The following is a 19,808-nucleotide window of genomic DNA, read 5'->3' as shown; positions in this document are numbered from 1 at the left end:
CTCACATTTTCCAGAAACCAAGCCTATGAGCTTTTAGGATCTCTTCTTAAAACATTTTGAGTAGGAGATTAAAAATGTTTAATCATGAAGTCATATGTCTAAATTGCTAAGAAGTTCTTGGAAGAATAATGGGTGGATTCATTAAATTGTGGATGTTGCTAGCACCTTGAGTTGTTGCTTCTATTGGTTCCACATTTTTTAACTAGCTTTCTTTTGGTTTTAATATGCACATTCAACTATGTAATTGCTTTTCCATTCCTTTTGTGCAATTCATTTTGTTCCTCCTTTTGATCCGTTTGTGTAAATTTTAGAAAGATTTTTCATCCTTTTGTACTTACCAATTTACATGAATCATTTTCTTTGTTTCTAATAAATTGAAAACACCAAAAGAAAATTACATTTGGTGAAATTTATAGAAACGGCCAACGCTGAGGTTTGCCTTAAATGAATGATGTCGTCCATGTTAATATTATTTGCATGAGAAAAAGAGCACTTATTTTTTAGCTCTAAATCAAATTTAGCAATCATGCGAGAGAGAAAAGATCAAGCAGAAAAATAATCATATTATCTGCTTTGAGGTTCTGAACACACTGCCCTCAACTTCTTTAAAACACATGTACTCATTTTAGATTAGTCACGCTTCTCCTTCCAAGCAATGTGGGATCTCACAGATATAGCTTTTAAATGTCAAGCATATTCATAGCAGTCATTTCTCCTCCCAAAATGGTGTGAGATCTCACACATATAGAATCAACGTCCAGCATACCCAAACCAGTCATTTCAATATTATCCAGATGGTGAGGAATGAACGAAAAACAATAATTGGGTTAGCCAAACAGGTGTAAACATCTTGCTCAAAGTTTTCCATGCCCTGTGACAATGCTCAATATGATGTGTGAACAAGCCTAGGCTCCGAGAAGTGGAGAAGTTCTTCAATTAAAAACTAAAATTTATTTCAGATGTTCTGCTTTTTCCATGGAAAATGAATTCACCAATCCTTCCCAGGACAGGCATGCATATTTTCAAGCTAGGATAAAAGCAGGTAGATGATTCAATATGAGACACCAGATTCAATCTGAATGTAAAAAGGTAAGGTTTGGTTGCTGATTCAGTATGATAAACCAGATTCAATCTGAGCATAAAATGTCAGGTTCAGGTTTGGTTGAAGCCTAATCCTCTACACCGTTATTTAACTGCAGTATAAACAGGTTCAATAGGGTGTACAAATTCCCCCATTCTCCTGAAGCTAAAACTTAACAGCAGAGACTGATGAGCAAACATGACTGGGAAAGGCAATACAGGCATTCCAACTTTAGTTTTTTTATTTTTCATTAGCAACATATGATAATATTTTATTCTGAAATACTACATCTCATTGTAGAATTTGTACAAATTTATGGCAGTCGATGAAATATGGTTTACATAAATTAGAAGAATCCAAACAAATCAATCTGGGTGAATAAGAAGCCACTGCCTGTTTACCAATCTATACCCAGTTCTCTTGTAAGAAAGAGTTTGTTGATGTACAGGATAACAGGAGCGGATGCATTGATATAGTTTTGCATCTGAATCCTTGCTGTAGCCTCTGAAAAAAAAAATGAAAAGAAATATATAAAAATCATGAGGAAAGAGAAAAACCCCCCTGTCAATGGGAAATTGGGATTGGATCAGTGATGTCATATCGAGAATAAGGTATCAAGTGCAACCTAGTTCAGGTTTGACTTCTAAAACCTAACTGAGGTTTCGAATGTCAACCCGAGATGTAACGTGATATCTCACATCAGATAGGAGAAGTTTTTTGCGCTATATATGTATGAGCTTCTCTCAACCATGTAGGTGGATTTTAAAGTGGTAAGATCCATTGAAATATTTTATGCTTTACAATATCTACATGGAAATGAGGGAGCCATTACAAATAGTATTAGAGACGATCCTCAATCCTGATATGGGACTTTGTTTTTCTAACTTTGTAAGGAGTGTTTGTCTATTCGACCTCACAATCCCTGGGATACAATAAGGACACTGTGTCCGTACAAAGTGACTGTGATATCCCTACATCAAACAGGGGAATAATTTCCTAACAAAATAAATTTATAAGCTTCTCTCAATCATATAAACGAGTTTTAAGGCCATGAGGGTCCATCAGGTCCAAAGCAAACAATATCTGCATAGGAGGGAGTGAGTCGTTACATGCAACCTATTCCTACTTTAAAAACAAGCCCAATCCCGACCTAAATCTTGCAATTTCAGATCCAACTAAGCCCCAACCTAAGTTTCAATTTATAATGATATACTGATAATACACTAAATGATATAACTCCAACTGAACTGCCGTGGACCAGATCTATGAGGAGGTATAGTATGTTAATTCGCTAACTGTTTAAAGTACAGATTCAGAACTTAACTGTGTACATTATCTGGAAAATGTGCCTTACTCAATTACAGAAACAAGGGGAGGGGGGGGTCCAATTGGGTTGCTTCATGCACTCACCATCTTCATTAAGCCTCGCCAATAGCTGTGCTTTTGTAGGAAGGACATACATCCCTGCAGCAACAGCTTTCCTGATGGCCCATCCATGATGGGGAGCAAGTACTTCTGCATATGCTGTGGAAGCTGGATTCCTTAGGGAATTATCACTGCCAAAAGATGAATTTATTAGCTTCATCAATAAAACTTCAACCACAGGATGTCAAGTCAACCATCACAGTCTACTGAGATTTATAGCAAAGGTTAGCTAATATTGTAGCAAATCTAAACAAGTACAGGCTATTAGGTAGAACATTTTAAATTGAATTTTTCAGACAGATTTCTAGACCATTTGGGCAGACTAGGTTTATAAGGCATTTTGGGCAAACAATCATTAAAAAAAGAGGTATTAGTTATCCTTGCTTTGGTGAATTCATTTAGATAGAAATTGCTGTTATGAATCGATACCCACTGGGCAAATCAGCTGTTCTCAGAATAGCACCTTTTCTTCACCAGTGGCCTACTTTGAGATAATCCATAAAAGGAAAGTTCATTACTTTTAGCTTCATTTTAAGTATTAATCACCATTCATGTCTCTTTTAAATATATGGCAATAAGGAATTCATGTAGCCAACCACAACTAAATGGGATAAAGCCTTTTTCCAGCTGACGTGCCATCAATATGTTTTTTTTTTTTTTTTTTTTTTTTTTGATAAGTAAAAGGATATGCATTAATAGAGAGGCGAAAAACCACAAAGCATACAGGGGGTATACAAGGCGGCTAGGGCCTCAAAAAACAAAGACAAAAAGAATCACCTCCCCTTAAGTGGATGCTACTCACTCCAGGAAGCCTATAAGGGAGAAAGCCTCCTCACCTAAATACAATTTGGCCCAACTCCACAAATTACAAACAAAAAAATTCTTTAACTCCTGAATATTGAACACACCCCCCCTAAAGGCTAATCTATTCCTCTCCTTCCATACCGTCTAAAAAATACACAACGGAATGGAGTCCCAAATCTTTTTCCTTTTCTTCCCCACAAACGAGCCTCTCCAGCTAATTAAGACCTCCTTTACAGTTTCTGGAAAGACCCATTTAACATCTACTAACCCAAGGACAATATCCCACAAAGCTCTAACCACTATACAATGTATAAGGATATGATTTACATTTTCTTCTTCACACCCACACAAAAAATAACAATTCGGAAGTTGCACCCCTCTTCTTTGAAGTCTATCCAAAGTAAGCACCTTCCCCCACGTTGCCTCCCAAGTAAAGAAGACTACTTTAGTTGGCACCCTAGCCACCCAAATGCTTCTTGAAGTAAAGCCTGTATCATTAGAATTGGCCAACAAGCAATAAGCTTCCTTAACCCTGAACTGACCATTTCTTCCTTGCCTCCAAAAGACTTGAGTCTTCCTCCAAAGAAGGCCTATGACCCCTCAGCATATGAAGTAAATCCTCAACCATATCTAGCTCCCAATCATTGAAGTCCCTCAAAAAATTTAGGTTCCAACCTCCTTGACCAGAATTTTGGTCCCACATTTCCTCAATCATTGAGCTCCTTTGGACAGCCATTCTGAAGAGGTGAGGAAAACAATGGGATAGCGCTGTATCAGTACACTAAACATCTGTCCAAAATCTGATCTTGTTGCCCTTCCCAACTCGGAATATCATGTTATCCCAACACCAATCTGATTCTTTCCAAATCTCCTTCCAAACCCTTACTCCAACCGCCCCATTAGCCTTTTTTGGCCTCCATCCATGACCCTCTTGCCCATACTTCACCTTAATCACTTGTTTCCAAAGATTATCTTTGTCACAAGCATACCTCCATATCCACTTGCCAAGTAAAGCTTTGTTCAACATGGCTAGCTTCCTAAGGCCTAGCCCACCCTTTTCCTTGTTTGTACAAACCACCTCCCATTTAACTAGATGAATTTTCCCCTCCATATTTCCCCCTCCCCACAGGAAGTCCCTTTGCACTTTCTCTAGCCTTCTAGCAACAATCTTGGGCATTCTAAAGATAGACATTTGATAGGTTGGCATGCTAGCCAAAGTACTTTTTATTAAAGTGATTCTTCCCCTTTTAGAGATATATTGTCGTTTCCAAAGCGCGAGTCTCCTCCTTACTCTCTCTTCCACCCCATCCCACATATAAGGAACTCTATTCGGAGCCCCTAGAGGAAGACCCAAGTACTGAGAGGGTAAGGACCCCACCCTGCAACCTAGCTCAACAGCCAATTCTTCAATCTCCACCACCTCTCCAACTGGAATAATTTCACTTTTGGCTAAGTTAATCCTTAGACCTGAAGCCGCTTCAAACCAGAGTAAAATCCAACTTAAGTGAGTTAGATGCTCCTTACTAGCCTCACAAAACACAATTGTGTTATCAGCAAAAAATAAATGGGAGATGTTCAAAGGGGATCTACTGCCACCCCTAATGTTACACCCTGATAAAAATCCCCCCTCCACGGCTCTCCTAATAAGAACATCTAGCACTTCCATTCCCATGACAAAGAGATAAGGAGATAGGGGATCTCCTTGTCTAAGGCCCTTAGTGCTAGGGGAAAAAGCCAGCTGGCACCCCATTAAACAACACTGAGAATTTGGCTAAGGATAAGCAACTCCACATCCACCCCAGCCACTTAGACCCAAAGCCCTTTTTTTACAGAACCTTCAACAAAAACTTCCAATTGATACTGTCATAGGCTTTTTCTATATCCAATTTGCAAATAAGGCCATTTTCTTTTCGTTTCTACCACGAGTCTATCACTTCATTTGCAATTAAGGAAGCGTCAAGAATTTGTCTTCCCCTCACAAAGGCATTCTGAGAAGTGGAAACCACCTTTCCAACCACTCTTTTCAGTCTGTTAGCTAGCACTTTAGCCAATAACTTGTAGAGCCCCCCCAGAAGACTAATAGGTCTAAAATCTCCAAGGTCCTCAGCCCCACTTTTCTTAGGAATCAAAACTAGAAAAGTATTGTTGAGGCTCTTGAGGAAGGAGCTATGCTCATGGAATTCCTTGAACATTTCTAGGATCTCCTCTTTAGCAAAATCCCAACAACTTTGCCAAAAAGCCATAGTAAAGCCATCCGGACCAGGGGTTTTATCCCCATTCATCTCCATCAAAGCCGCATGAATTTCATCCTCTGTAAAAAAACCTCTCCAGATTTTCCGCTTCTTGCTGGTTGATTTGATCAAACTGAAGCCTCCCAATGTCCGCCTTCCACCCCGTATCTTCTTATATCAGCTGATGAAACGCATTAGCAATTCCTTCCCTAATCTCCTGCTCCTCTGACAGCCATTCCCCATTGATCTTAATTCTGTCCAAGGAATTGCTTCTACGGTGGGCGCTTGCCATACGATGGAAGAAGCCCGTGTTTCTATCCCCCTCCTTCAGCCATATTTCCCTTGAAAGCTGTCTCCAATGAGTTTCCTCCAGAAGCACCTACTTTTTGTGATTTTCTTTTGCCTCTTTTTTTAACTCTGTTTCCTTCACAGTCAGGTTTCTCTCGCTTTCCTTCCGATCCTAGAAGTCCATTTGCTGCAGGGCTAAAGATTTGTTGCAGTCTAGCCTCCCAAAAATTTCCTTATTCCAAACTTTTAGCTTCTATTTGATTTCCTTCATCTTAGCAGCCAATTTAAAGCTAGCATTGCCCCTGACTTCAATCCCCTGCCACCAGCTACATATAAGGTCTTTGAATCCCTCAACCTTAAGCCACATATTTTCGAATCTGAATGGAGTCAGGCCTCGTCTTATCCCACCCCCCACTAGCATGATTAGGAAATGATCGGAAATCGGCCGTGGCAGCCTACTTTGGGTAATCCCACTAAATTGGTCTAACCAGCTAGGGGACACAAGGAATCTGTCCAATCTTGCCCAAGCCTGGTTATTGTGGCCCCCATTCCAGGTGAATTCTCCCCCCTGTAAAGGAAAATCCACCAGCTCCACAATCTCAGCAAACTTCCTCATTGTTGAGTTTATTCTCCTCTGACTACTCCTTTCCCTCTGGAACAAAGTGATATTAAAATCCCCCCCTAGGCACCAAGGGTCTTCCCACAGCCCTCTAATCGCCCCAAACTCTTCCCATGGTTCATCCCTTTCCACTTTGGAGAAAGGGCCATAAACTCCCCTGAACACCCAAACAGCCCCATTTTCTACATTCTGAAATCTGCACGATAAAGTAAAATGTCCCTCCTCCCAATCCAGAATGTCCAGGGACCTCTTGTCCCAGCAAATTAGGATTCCTCCCGAAGCCCCCTCCGCATTCATAGCTTTCCAATCTAGGAATCTCCCAGAACCTAAACTTCTCACAATACCCTCCGACATAGATTGAATTTTTGTCTCCTGAATACAGAGTAAATCCACCCTTTAGTTCCTTATAAAAGCCTTAATAATTTTTCTTTTGGAGCTATCGTTTGCTCCCCGCACGTTCCAGCTCAGGATTTTTAGCTTCATTAGGCAATTACAATTTGACTCCCTTTGCCTTGTACCGAGCCTTTCTGCTTATTCCCCCCCCTCATAGTTTACAGAACATTCCAATCTCTTTAACTCCCTTTTGAACTTAGACTTTTCCAAAAGCTCTTTACTATGTATCTTCTCGTGTCTTTTTCTGATTTTAATCAAAAAATTCAGAATTTCCTTTTCCAATCCTTCCGTCGGGAATCCCAAGAAATGACTGAATTTTGCCAAACTACTCTCCTCCCATTTTTCCTCAGACTCGTTTCTCATAGCTTGTACGTCATGTGTGCCAAAGGCCCCATCCATCCCCCTGACTTTATCACTGCTTCTCTTGGTTACTCCCAATTCCCTACAGCCACTGACCTTCTCATTGTAGCCCTCATACACTGTTAACCACATTGTTTTATCAACCCGAATTTCCTCGTCCATATCCCCAGAACGATCGTAAAACTCTCCCTCCGGAGTCCGATCAAAAAGAAAAGGATTAAGATGAGAAGCCCCCAAAACCCTTTCTCCCCTAGAACAAAACCCCAACCCATACCTCAAGGCTTCCTCTTCAAGCGCTCTGTCTGTCACTGAATAACTAGCCAAAATTTGTTGTTTCCTTAGATCCTCTGACTCCCGTGCGACAAAGAGCTCTGTCTTTGAGGAATTCCCGTTTCTGGAGATGGAGCGCTCCAACAGATAGCCCTTCTCCTGAGAGTCATTGCTCGAGGCTTGGGCTGCTGGCGAGATTGGGCCATCCCTTGTCTTTCCTTCTAAATCAAACAGCTTTTGGCAGCCCATTGAAAGAATTGGGCCTTTGCTTGAGACTTGGTCTTTTGACGAGACTAGGCCTTTGGCAAGGCAGCCCACTTCTTCAACCAACCTCCTTGACGATAGGCCTGCTTCTGGACCATCCTCGCTAATTACCACTCCTTTCAGCTTTAGGCCCAAAGGTCCATTAGCCAGGCCAAGCCCACCAGCCCTTCTTATCTCCTTTAGGCCCACGATTGGGCCTAAGAAAGACGACCTAGACAATATCTTACCAGTTGAGGCCCAATTCCGGATTGTCGGGCTTTGATCTCGGCTTGCCGTCGCCCGGCCCGACCCGCCCCCTGCTCACCCATCTCTTCATCTGACGAGTTCAGCATCTCGAGCCTCACGCTTACCCGCTCCTCCGCCACGCGCTGCTCCGCGCGTGAAGCACCGTCACCCCTAACCTTGACGCTTTTTCGTCCAGCCTCTTCTCTGAGTTTTCTCCTCAACACCGGTCGACACTCCCACCACAATGACAGAGCGTAGACCTCCTCCTCCACTTCGATTTCCAATACACTCGGCCTGGCCTCTCCTCTCGATTTGACCAAGATTCTAGCCCACTGGAGCTCACCCATCGTCTTCATCTATTCATCAACTGCAATAAAGCCACCGCATTCTTCCCCCACTCTTTTCAAGATCATCGGACTCCATAACGAGATTGGAAGCCCAACTATTCTCACCCAGACTTCATTTCCTACATCCGCCTCTACCCAGCATCCACTCCTAAGGTTCCAATGCTCCAGCCCTACCTGGTATCCTCCCATCAAACGATTCCCTGACGATATGATGCGTCTTGCTTCTTCCAGATCTTCAAATTCCAACAAAAATCTTTCCTTTTCCAGCTTAGCCAACCCTAAATTTCCTCTTAGACCCCAAAACTTTGCCCAAAGTTTTCCCAAACTCTCGAGATCTTCTTCTCCCCCTGTACTAGCTTTCCAACTCGCCACAACACAATGTTCCAATTTCTGTAGATTTCCTAGTGTTTCCTCCCTTTTAACCTTCACTGCGATTGAATTTGTATTACCCCAAGTTGACCTCTTCGCTATTGTCGCGTACGAGCTTTCCACAACAGCCTTCCCCACGGCCCTTACTTCCTGATTTTTTTATTTTCTACCAAAAGCTCCTACCAGTTGATGAAGCTTCTCCACCATAATCATCCATCCCCTTTTGTCCCCTCGATGAAGATGCAGAACCTCTTCCTCTCAAGATCAGAAACCCCTAGCCGGATAAATCCCCCCGCTCTGTTTATCCCTCGCGTCATGGAATACAATCTCCCCTTTTCCTTCCATTCCCTCCCCCATCTTGCTTCTTTCTCGCCCTTGATACAGTGATTTAGACCTTCTAAGAAAAACCCTAAGCTTTCCGGTCCCATACGAACCCATGACGAAACCCCTTACTTCTTCTCCACGATGAGAACTTGGGGTTTTCCTTTCCTATCGTCTACAACGATCTCGAACGCCTTGGACTCCACTACGAAGCTACTCTCCTTCCTTCTGCTATGAGACGCCGAGCTATTTTCTCTCTCCTCTCCATCGCACTCTCTCTCGCTCTCTCTCTCTCTCCCATCTTTTCTTGGATCGAAGTGCCATCAATATGTTAAACTGCAATTTTAAGGAGTTCAAAAGACAACAACTATAAACAACTTAATCCACAACCACAAATTACAAACAAAAGAGTGTTTCAACCTTCGATTCAAAATCTCCTCATTTTCAAAAGCAATTTTGTTGCTTTCTAAATTGTCTGAAGGATACATAAGGAGGCTATCATCCAAGACTTTTTACGTTTCTTGACAACATAAGAACCATGCCAATGTAGAAGGGTATCTCTAGTCATAGAGGAGAGAACCTAACACGCCAAAATGGGCAAAAAGCAACTATCATAGAACTCTTGTCTTTACACAATGAAATGTGATCAATGGATTATAATTCTTATAGCAAGGGAAACATTTGTCTACTAAAAACCACCCCCTCCTCTGAACTTGATCCAAGGTTAAGGTCTTTCCCCATGTCACCTCCCAACAAAGAAGCCCACCTTAAGTGCCACCCATGAGTTCCAAATGGTGCACATCAAAAAGGAGACCAAGCTTCTTGACTCCAAAGCAAAATAGAGGGTTTGGACTAAAAACTTTCTGCTCTTTAACTCTATCCAAACCACCTGTCTTCCTCATCCCTATAGACCTACTTCTCTTGAAGTCTTAAAAGAAGCCCCTCCATACTTTCCACCTCTCAATCATTGAATGGCCTACAGAAGCAAGGAGCCCAACCACCCTCTTCAACCAAAAAATTCTAAACATCCGCCACTCATGCCTCTTTCAAAATGGCTAATGCAACTAAAGAAGGGAAGGTAACACACAACGGTTCATCTCAACACCACTTATCCCTCACTCAATGTCCATTACTCACTAAAAGGGAAAATCTACAGCTCAATAGATCTTAATCCTTCCTTACAGTTTTCCATGACTCAACACTATACCCATCCCTTGCTTCACAAGAGCATCATCCCCTTCTTCTTCCCCATATTTCCCACTGATAACTTTCTTCCAAAGGCCTCCCCTTTCATCAATGAAACACTAACTCCATTTGCAAAGGAGAGCCTTGTTGAGCATTGATAGATACCTAATGCCCAAGCGCCTCTTCCTTTTTTCTGAATAAACAATTGCCCACCTTACTAAATGTGACTTCCGAATGAGAGCCCTATCACCCTAAAAAAAATCCCTCTCAATCCTCTCTAACCTTAATCTACAAACCTTGGCATGCGAAACAAAGACATTAAGTATATAAGCCTATTAGATACAGTGCTTCAAATTAGAGTAATACTTCCTCCTTCTGAGATATATTATCTTTTCTACATGGCCAACCTTTTATAGAACCTCTCTTCCACCTCATCCCAAGCCGCCACACATTTAAATGAGGCTCCCAAAGGATGACCTAGGTAAGAGGAAGGAAGTACACCCACCTCACAACCAAACTCTAAGGCCAACTTTCCTAAGCTTTCCACCCTTCCCATTAGCATTAACTTGCTTGTATCCAAATTAATTCTCAACCTCGAAATGGCCTTGAACCACAAAACCAATCGGCATAAATATGTCATTTAATGCTATGAAGCCTCACAAAAAATGAGAGTATCATTGGAAAACAACAAATTAAAGATTAGTACCCTTACACCACCCTTGCCCCTCACCCAACGACCCAATAAATAACCTCCAATCTTAGCCCTCTTGATTAGGCAACTAAGAACCTTTATAGCAATCACAAATAAATAGGGTGAGAGGAGATTTCTTACCTCAAGCCCCTAAAGCTTTGGAAAAATCCAAACAGCATGTCATTGACAAGGACAGAGAACCTTATTGTAGATATGCACCACTTTATGCAACCAATCCACTTCTCCCTAAAACCCATCTTTAGTAAAAATGAAAGCAAGAAGTTCCAATTTACATAATCATAAATCAAGCTTACAAAGAACTCCACATTAATTACTTTTCAACATCAAGTCAATGGCGTTGTTAGCAATCAACATCGTATCCAGCATTTGTTTACCCTCCACATTGGGACTTGGAAACAACTTTACCCACCAACTTCTTTAGTCTATTGGCCAACACTTCAGACAACAACTTATAAAGGCCACCCCTAATAAGCCTAAAATCTATAAGATCGTATATTCCCTTTTTTTGGGAATTAAAACCAAAAACATTACATCCAAGCCCTTTACAAATTTGCCCTAATCGTGGAAGTCTCTAAAAAAACTCATCACCTATTCCTTCACAAAATCCCAAATAAACTACCAAAAAGCCATAAAGAAGCTAACTGAACCTGGCGCTCTATTCCCACTAAGGTCCGAAAGGGCATTGAACACTTCTTTCTCTAAGAACAGCTCCTCCAACAATGCAACATCTTGAGCTCCTAAACCATCAAACAACAAGACATTAATACTAGGTCTTCAATCCCCTAAATTAGTCAAAAGATTCCAAAAGGCCTCACCATCCTTTATTTCATTCTCCTTGGGGAGCCCAATTCCATTAATTTTAATTTTGGTCAAAATGTTCAACAAGCCATCTTATGGAGAAACTAGTGTTTCTATCACCCTCTTTCATCCACACTTCTCTTGATTTCTACCTCTTGGAAATTTCCTCCATAAAGACCCATTTTTTAAACTCCTCCATTGCCTTCTTTATGACTTCCACCTCCTCCAGAGTCAAGGCGCTAATCCTCTCCTTAGAATCCCAAAAAGCCACCTTAAGGCCATATCTATTTTGTCTTCAACTTTGTCAACCAATTCTTTATTCCAAATTTTCAATTGGACTTTAAAGCTTTCAATTTTGTTGCTAGAATAAAGCTAAAGGAACCACTAAAACTGAACCTTAGCCACTAGTTCTTCAGAAACTATTTGAAGCCCTCCTCCTTCAACCACATGTTTTTGAATCTGAAAGAAGAGGGACGTTTCCTCAAACCTCCCCATCAAATAAAATGGGTAAATGATTAGACACTAATCTAGGTAAGATGCATTGAACAACCCTACTGAAGTAACATTCCTAACCCTCAAAAACCAAGAAATGGTCAAGTCTCAACTTGGATTGATTGTCCAAACCATCACTCTAGGTGAGAGGTCCCTCATACAAGGAAAGTTCTCTCAGCTCCAAGTCCTCAATGACCTTCAAGAATCTCCTCATGGTTGAGGACAACTTACCTTCTCTATTATGCTCCCTTGAAAATCTAATCATGTTAAAATCATCTTCAATGCACCAAGGATCATTTCATAACCCCTTAATGTTCCTTGGCTCATCCCAAAAGCCTTCACTATCCTATGTCCAACATAGGGCCATACAACCCTATAAAAATCCAAAAGAAGCCATCCTCGCAACTTTTAAACCCACATGAAATCAAGAATTGTCCCGCTTTAATTCCAACCAACTCAAGTACCCTATTATCCCAAAGCATCAAAACACCTACGAGTTGCACCTTTTGAGTTCACTGCTCTCCAATCTAAGCATCTACCCAATCTTAGACTTTGCATTGAACCAATAGACATCTCTTGAATTTTAGTTCCACGTAAACAAACCAAGTTCACCCTCTATAATTTAATAAGGACTTATATACCTTCCTTTTGTCTTTGCCATTGGCCCCTCTCACATTCTAGGATAAAATTCTCAATTATATTTGTAACCTAAAGCAATGACTCAACCTTCGTTGCCAAGCCCACTCTCACTACTCGTTCCATTGTAATTCTCTGAACACCCTAGGTTTTTAAGCTCCCTTTCAAACCTAGAAGACTCAAATTTATTCATCCTTCAGCCAATCACCTAACCCTTCTGCTCTTTTCTCACTTTCATCATCTTAAGCAAATTCAAAATCTCCTCCTCAAACCCCTTTGTCGACATGCCTAGGAAGTTACTAAACTTAGTCAAACAACTCAAGGACCAATGTTCTAAAAGACCCCCCCCCCCCCCCCCCCCAACCCACCACTAGCAAACTCCTGCTCCTCCTTGTCGTACACCCATGCCTCTCTCACCGACCAAAATAATCTTGAGAGGCCTATGGATAGCCTCCCCTTCCATTCCCTCCATGCCACAACAGTCACTTGGACCACCCTCACAAATAACCAAGGCTCAATCCAACTTAAAGAAAGGAGAAGAAGAAGAAGAAGACGAATCCCACAACCCCAAGGAAAAGAAAGAGCAAGGAAAAGAACCAGGGTACTTAGACACCTTTGCCTAAAAGAGCTTTGTCGATTATCTCTAAGCAATAGCTCATCGGAACCAATGTTGAAGTGTTGCATCACACTCGACCCCAATAAGAGGCCCTTCGTCAACCCTCCACTCCCTAATGATTTGGGACTGAACAAGAGCCCTATCCCCTTTGAAAAGGCCAAGAGAGCCCTTCGCATCCCCAAAACCTTGACTCGCGTTAACAACTAAAGTAAGCCCATTTCCCTCCTCTTTTGTCGTAACTTGACCCAAACTAAAAGCCTCCAAGACTTTCAAACCACCGGCCCCTTCCATAGAACCTTTAATCACCTAGGACTCTTTGAAAGTAAAGGCTTGCAAGGCCTAGGCCTCAACCACTAACTGTTGACCCAAAACCTTGGGCACACACCCAACCCCACTCAGATCTCCCTTAAGGGACACCTCTCCCACAATGTGTCTTCCAGTGACACCTAGACTCCCCCCACCAACGTTTGCATTCCACTTACAATCCCTTTTTCAAAGCTATCAGCAACAAAGCCTGCTCTCCCCTTTCTCCTTCCAACAAAGAACGACACTCCAACATCTACATACACTAGGAGCGGTGGCTCCTTTCTCATGCTAACATCGATGCATGATCAACCCTCTTCTTCACCCCAAACCTCCAGGACAGAGCTCCCGCTATCCCAACTCATTGAAACCACTTGTGAAAACCAAGGTGGAGCTTCCCACACGGTTGAATGGCAAAGAAGAACATTCCCATAACCACTTGTAACTATGAAAATTGAGCAATATCTCCATCCATAGCAATCCCCAAGATTTTTAAACACCTCCCAACTCCATAAATGAAGAGAAGAACCACCACCCCACCCACACTTCCTTAGCATGCACACCTTTTCAACAATACTCTTACCTCTCCAAATGCAAAAACTTCTCTCTAAACCTCCTTAGTTATCTTGCAAAGCACCCTCTCTAGCTTAAATTTATCCTCAAACTCAAACAAGAGAAGTGCAACCCCCCCCCCCCCCCCCCCCGGCCCAGCTCAAAAATTCTCACACCCCCCCTTCAAAGACCAATGGTAAGTCATTCATCTTCTCAACAAAAACAACTTTAGGACCAAGTCCAAAGCCCCTCTGCATCAACCAACCTGACAACAACCCAACTACTTATCCCTACTCTGCATCTCCCCATCCCTAAACTACAACCAAATTGGCTCTCCTACCCTCCCAAGATTCCTCTTAGCTACATCTACAAAAGTCCCTTTCATTGGCTCATTTGGAACCTTATGACTCTTCACAAGGCTTGAGGTAGTTAGGGTTCAAAGATTCCTTGCCTATGTTAAGGTATCTAGACCTAGAAGACAAAGCTTCTAGGCTAAAGTAGCACAACCGTTGAGAAGCCCCTTACCCTTAGGGAAGACGAAACAATATCTCTTTGCCTCCAAATCAAGAATAAAGAATGAAACTCCCCACCTCATTTGAATGGCGCTACAACCTGAACTTCCTTCCCCCATCTTCCTAGCTATTGTAGCACCTTTTACTTTCTTCCTCCCTATAATAAGCTTCCACATCTTCTAACAAACAGTGCAAACTCTGTCAAAGGACAGCTTTGCTGTCCACACTTCTTTCCTTATTTTAACCCACACTTCTTTCCTTATTTTAGCCTACAATTGTTTCCTTATTTCTCCATTTATTATTCTGTACAGTTAGCATATATTATTTGACAGATTATAGTTTACATGTATAAGACTAGAATCATGAGAGAATTTATTTGCTTTTATTTGCTTTTCATGTATAGCATCCTTGTAAAGTCTATATATAATATACAAAACTCAAGGCCAAGGTATTCGGCCATTCACACAATATTTTGACATGGTATCAGAGCTTGTGTTCTGAACCTAGAGTTTACACGCTTTCTAGTTTTTCTTTGGGTTTTCTCGAATTTAGCCCTAAGGGCTCTCAGATTTAGCCCTATGGGCTCTCGGATTTAGCCATAGGGGCTCTCGGATTTAGCCTTAGGGGCTCTCGGATTTAGCCCTAGGGGCTCTCGGATTTAGCCCTAGGGGCTCTCAGACTCTAGCCCAGCTTTTCGGTTCTTTTTTTTTTTTTTTTTCTGGTGGTTGTGACAACACATCTGTGATGTGATCTTGGAGTTTTCTTTGGGTTTCTTCAATTCTAGGCTCTTGGAGATCTTCGATTATTTGGAGGTTTGTTATCAGATTTAGGCTCTTTGACGATGTTTTTTTTTTTTTGTTTCCTAGGCTATTTCTGTTTTTGTAATGTCTGAAGAATATTCTATTGTTCGTTTCAATGGCAAAAACTATCTTAGTAGGGAGTTTTAGTTTAAGATGTTTGTGAAAAGTAAGAAGTAAGATAGAGTCTCTAAGTCATCTACGGAATCTGAGAACCGGGCGATGTCTCTTGCTTATTCTAAAATCATTTGGCTTCGAGGTTTGCTTGCGGAGTTAGACTTTTTTGAGACCGATCCTACACCTCTACATGTCGATAATACAAGTGCTATTCAGATCATGGCCAATCCTGTCTATCATGAGCGCACAAAGCATATTGAAGTGGACTGTCACTCTATCCGTGCAGCCTTTGAAGCTCGTGTTATCACTCTTCCACATATTTCCACTGACTTACAAGTTGCTGATATCTTCACCAAGGCTCTCCCTCGTCATCGACATTGCTTGCTAAGTAGCAAATTGATGCTTGTTGATTAACCTGCATCAATTTGAGGGGGGCTGTCAAAGGACAGCTTTGCTGTCCACACTTCTTTCCTTATTTTAACCCACACTTCTTTCCTTATTTTAGCCTACAATTGTTTCCTTATTTCTCCATTTATTATTCTGTACAGTTAGCATATATTATTTGACAGATTATAGTTTACATGTATAGGACTAGAATCATGAGAGAATTTATTTGCTTTTATTTGCTTTCCATGTATAGCATCCTTGTAAAGTCTATATATAATATACAAAACTCAAGGCCAAGGTATTCGGCCATTCACACAATATTTTGACAAACTCCACTCCCCAAACATAATCCAAGAAAAGAAGCCTTTAATTCTCTCCAAGTTGATCCCTCTCAACTTTCCACCAACTACCTTGATCAAGATTTCAAAGGACTTGAACTCCACTGCAAACCAACACCTTCCTCCTCTCAAAGTCGTTCAAATAAGAAATGTACATTGTGGTGAGTGTGGTAAGTCAATTCATGCATGCTCTTCATGAAACACAGATGTTGGTTGTACACAAGATTCTCAAGTATTTAAAATCTACTCTTGGGAAAGGTTCACTATTTTCTAAACATGGCCATTTAGAAGTAGAAGGATAAAAAAATGCTAATTAGGTAGGATTTGTAATATATAGAAGATCAACTTCAAGTATTGCACATTTGTGGGAGGGAATTTAGTCACATGGTGTAGCAAGAAACAATCTATCATGGCTAGAGCAAGCGTTAAAGCATAATTTAGAGTTATGGTTCATGGTGTATGTGAGATGTTATGGCTAAATTCCGTATTAAAGAAGTTCAACTTTAGTTTTGTGGTTCCAATGAAGCTTTTCTATGATAACAAAGTTGCTACATAGCCTGCATTTCGGTACAACATGATCATACTAAACATGTTGAAATAGATAGACATGTTATCAAGGAGAAGTTAACTAAAGGATTAATTTTTACTCCTTATTGTGTAGACAGAGAATTAGCTGGCAAATATTTTAACAAAAGGAGTGCTAATTTTAGAGTAATACTTGACAAACTGGGCATTCAAAACATCTATGCTCCAGCTTGAGGAGAGTTATATTCAGAGATTTCCAACCTTATACTTTCTTTAACTTCTAGATTTGATTTAGTTGACCCTTTTATTTTAAGAAATGATTATTTAAATTCTCATAAGCAAGGAGCAGATTTGTAATTGTGCTATTTAGCTCCTTAATTGTAGGGATTTGATTATTATTGGTGCAAGTCAAGACCAGATTGAGGGATTTGTTTTAGATTCTTCCTTGTATAACCTTTTCTCTTTTCTTATATACATTGTATAATTTATGAAGAAAATATACAGAAAATTTTTCTCTCCAAACTAGCACTCACTACCCCATGAGACAACACTTTAGTACATTTGCCTTCTTAATAATATCTTCTTTTGTTAGCCCCACCTGCATCTACGTCTCAAACTTTCCTATTTTCCCCTTCATCATATCTGCAAAGCTCACCCTTTCTTATACAAATCCAAAGGATCCCCCCACCTTTGAAGAAATCACCACACCACTTTAGCTAAGACTAGAACTAGATGAGGTTGAACCTAGAACTCCCAAGTCCCTAATTCTCAAAGCAATAGTTGACCAACTCGGCAAGTCAAAACCTTCTGAGAAAGTCACAAAATATTTCCTGGAATCGTCTGACAAGACAGAGCACACTAAGCACCTCTTTACCTAGTTATGCCTCATTTCAACTTTGAACCACCTTCCTTTATCTTTCAATTCCCCTAAGAGCACCTCTATATCTTTCCACTTGTAACAATAATCCCTAGCCTCCAACAAGCAATCCCTTTTTTGCTTCGTTTAATCCACTAATAGTAACCCTTCCCCCTCTCCAAAATCTTAACTTCAAGTGTCCCCCTTTATCTTGCAAATCGTCTGAAGGATTTAGTGTCCACCACCACCACTACCTTACTAGAAGTCATTTTAATGCCAGATTTTCTGTCTCCTTCATAATGGGTTACAAAGCACTTTTCTCCTCTTTTTACCAGTACAATTCATATGACATCTCTTGTCCCCGAAGATTATAATTAGTCTCTAGACACAAATACACACATAAATCTGAAAAGTACCTATCTTCCATTTTCTTAGAGAATCAAAACAATGAAAAGTAGTTGTTCTTCAACTTTTTATGTCTTTTTATCCTTCTCGTTCGTCATGAAGAGCATCAAGAATTTATCAAAAAAGACAAAATACAAGAAAAGAGTAATCACACATACTCTGAAGCCAACATATGCTCAAATAGCACCCTGACCATGTCTAGTCCACGCTTCACCCTCAAAAGATTTCTTGAATTACTTCCTGCTTTTCTCACGCAATTACCTTCAATATCATGATCAAGTAATGCTGACAAGGTTGAAATTGAACTAGATGTTTTTGCAAGATCATTAACCTGTAGTCAAAAGCAACTAAAAACCATGAAATACAAACTTCAGGGTTGGTAAGTTAATATTCAACCAGAGGCCAACAAAATTAGATTAATCAAACCAAAAGAAAAAATAAATAAATAAACTCCCTATTTGGCTAACGAGAAAGTTCAGAAGAATGACAACACATAAAATTCTGACTCACGTATCTTCTATCCATCCTGGCTTCTGGAAAATCAAGATCTCAGGTCAATTAACAGAATCGGTTATATTAAACTCGGAAATTTCTGTTTCTGTTCTCTCAAGATGCAGAAATTGAAATTTCTAAGGTCCTAAATTCCTTATCTCTTTCCTTTTCCCACATTTTCTCCCCATGGAAAAGAAACTAAATCCTCTATGTTGCACTAGTTATCAAAAAGATGAAAATTACCAGTAGATGAGCCAAGCAGCTGCATTGGCCCGGAACAGTGAGACTTTCTACTTTCTAAAAATCACGAAAAACCTAGGATAAAAACTTCTAATGTTTTTTTGCTCTTCCTATAGTGTCCATGTTTGATCACCGAGAAAGAGAAAACTCAACCGGCCCAGGAAAGTTAAGGCTTTTATTCTTCGCAGAAGCAAGCAATGGAAATCCGGGTTCAAAACACCGATTTCTTTTCTAGTCTTTTCTTTTCCCTTCCTACATTTTCCCGAGAACCAAACAGGCATTAAAAACTGTTAGGTACCTTAGCGACATAATCCATCTCGGCGAACTTGAAGGCGATGCCGAGGCATCCGAAGAGAGGCGAGACGAGGGAGCATGCATGAGAGAAGGGAGCGACCTCGATGTCTACGGTTTGGGAATTTACAGCACTTGCGATCTCTTTGAATGCCTCTCCGATTTTCCTAAGAGCCTTGTCGCCGTCTCCGTCTTCCATGAAAATCTGCTCTCTCTCCCTCTCTCTCTCTGTTTGCTCCTCGAGAAATTGGATTACCTCAGGCTGATTTGGAGACGGAAATTGGGAAAGCTCCGTGCAGAGTTCCACGCAGAAGAAAAGAGATTTGGGTCGTTTGGCTGCGTGGGGTTTTGTAATCTGGTTTTCGAATTGTGACTATTCTGCACCAGTTTGGGAAATTCTTGAGCTGGATTAGTGAAGAAAAGGTGCCTCGTTTTTTGGTCTTTTTTTCTCAAACTAATTGAACACGTGACTCCCGCGTGATTGAACAAGAGCTAAGCGAAAGTGGCAGGCGGCAGGTGGCCCGAGGGCCATGCCGCACTCACGCGTCAAAAAGAAG

At 40.9% G+C, this 19,808-nt stretch overlaps 1 protein-coding gene across 2 annotated transcripts; it reads right to left on the bottom strand.

Moving 5' to 3' along the window:
- Window positions 1-1,299: 1,299 nt before the first annotated feature.
- On the bottom strand, window positions 1,300-19,808 carry LOC100258392 (accelerated cell death 11). Of its 2 annotated transcripts, none has more exons than XM_002281528.5 (4): window positions 19,259-19,808; window positions 18,387-18,559; window positions 2,492-2,637; window positions 1,300-1,585 (listed from the first exon to the last, which is right to left on the bottom strand). In XM_002281528.5, the coding sequence occupies exons 1-4, from the start codon at window positions 19,448-19,450 to the stop codon at window positions 1,479-1,481; spliced, it is 618 nt and encodes a 205-aa protein (XP_002281564.1). In that variant the 5' UTR covers window positions 19,451-19,808; the 3' UTR covers window positions 1,300-1,478. The 2 variants fall into 2 exon arrangements, with proteins under 2 accessions (XP_002281564.1, XP_010655733.1); XM_010657431.3 differs by having other exon boundaries at window positions 1,376-1,585; window positions 2,406-2,637; window positions 19,259-19,652.

This window comes from Vitis vinifera, chromosome 10 (assembly GCF_030704535.1).
Source record: "Vitis vinifera cultivar Pinot Noir 40024 chromosome 10, ASM3070453v1".
NCBI classification, from domain to species: domain Eukaryota; kingdom Viridiplantae; phylum Streptophyta; class Magnoliopsida; order Vitales; family Vitaceae; genus Vitis; species Vitis vinifera.
Note: the sequence above shows the minus strand (reverse complement) of the source record. Positions and strands in the feature narration are given on the sequence as shown.

Bases quoted from the DNA above. Each gene is read 5' to 3' on its own strand.
- LOC100258392 (XM_002281528.5), bottom strand. From the start codon at position 19,450: ATGGAAGACGGAGACGGCGACAAGGCTCTTAGGAAAATCGGAGAGGCA. The intron at 18,560-19,258 runs GTACCTAACAGT...TTTTGACTACAG, and splicing joins AGATGGATTATGTCGCTAAG to GTTAATGATCTTGCAAAAAC. The intron at 2,638-18,386 runs GTATGTGTGATT...ATCTTTTGGCAG, and splicing joins GAGCATATGTTGGCTTCAGA to TGATAATTCCCTAAGGAATC.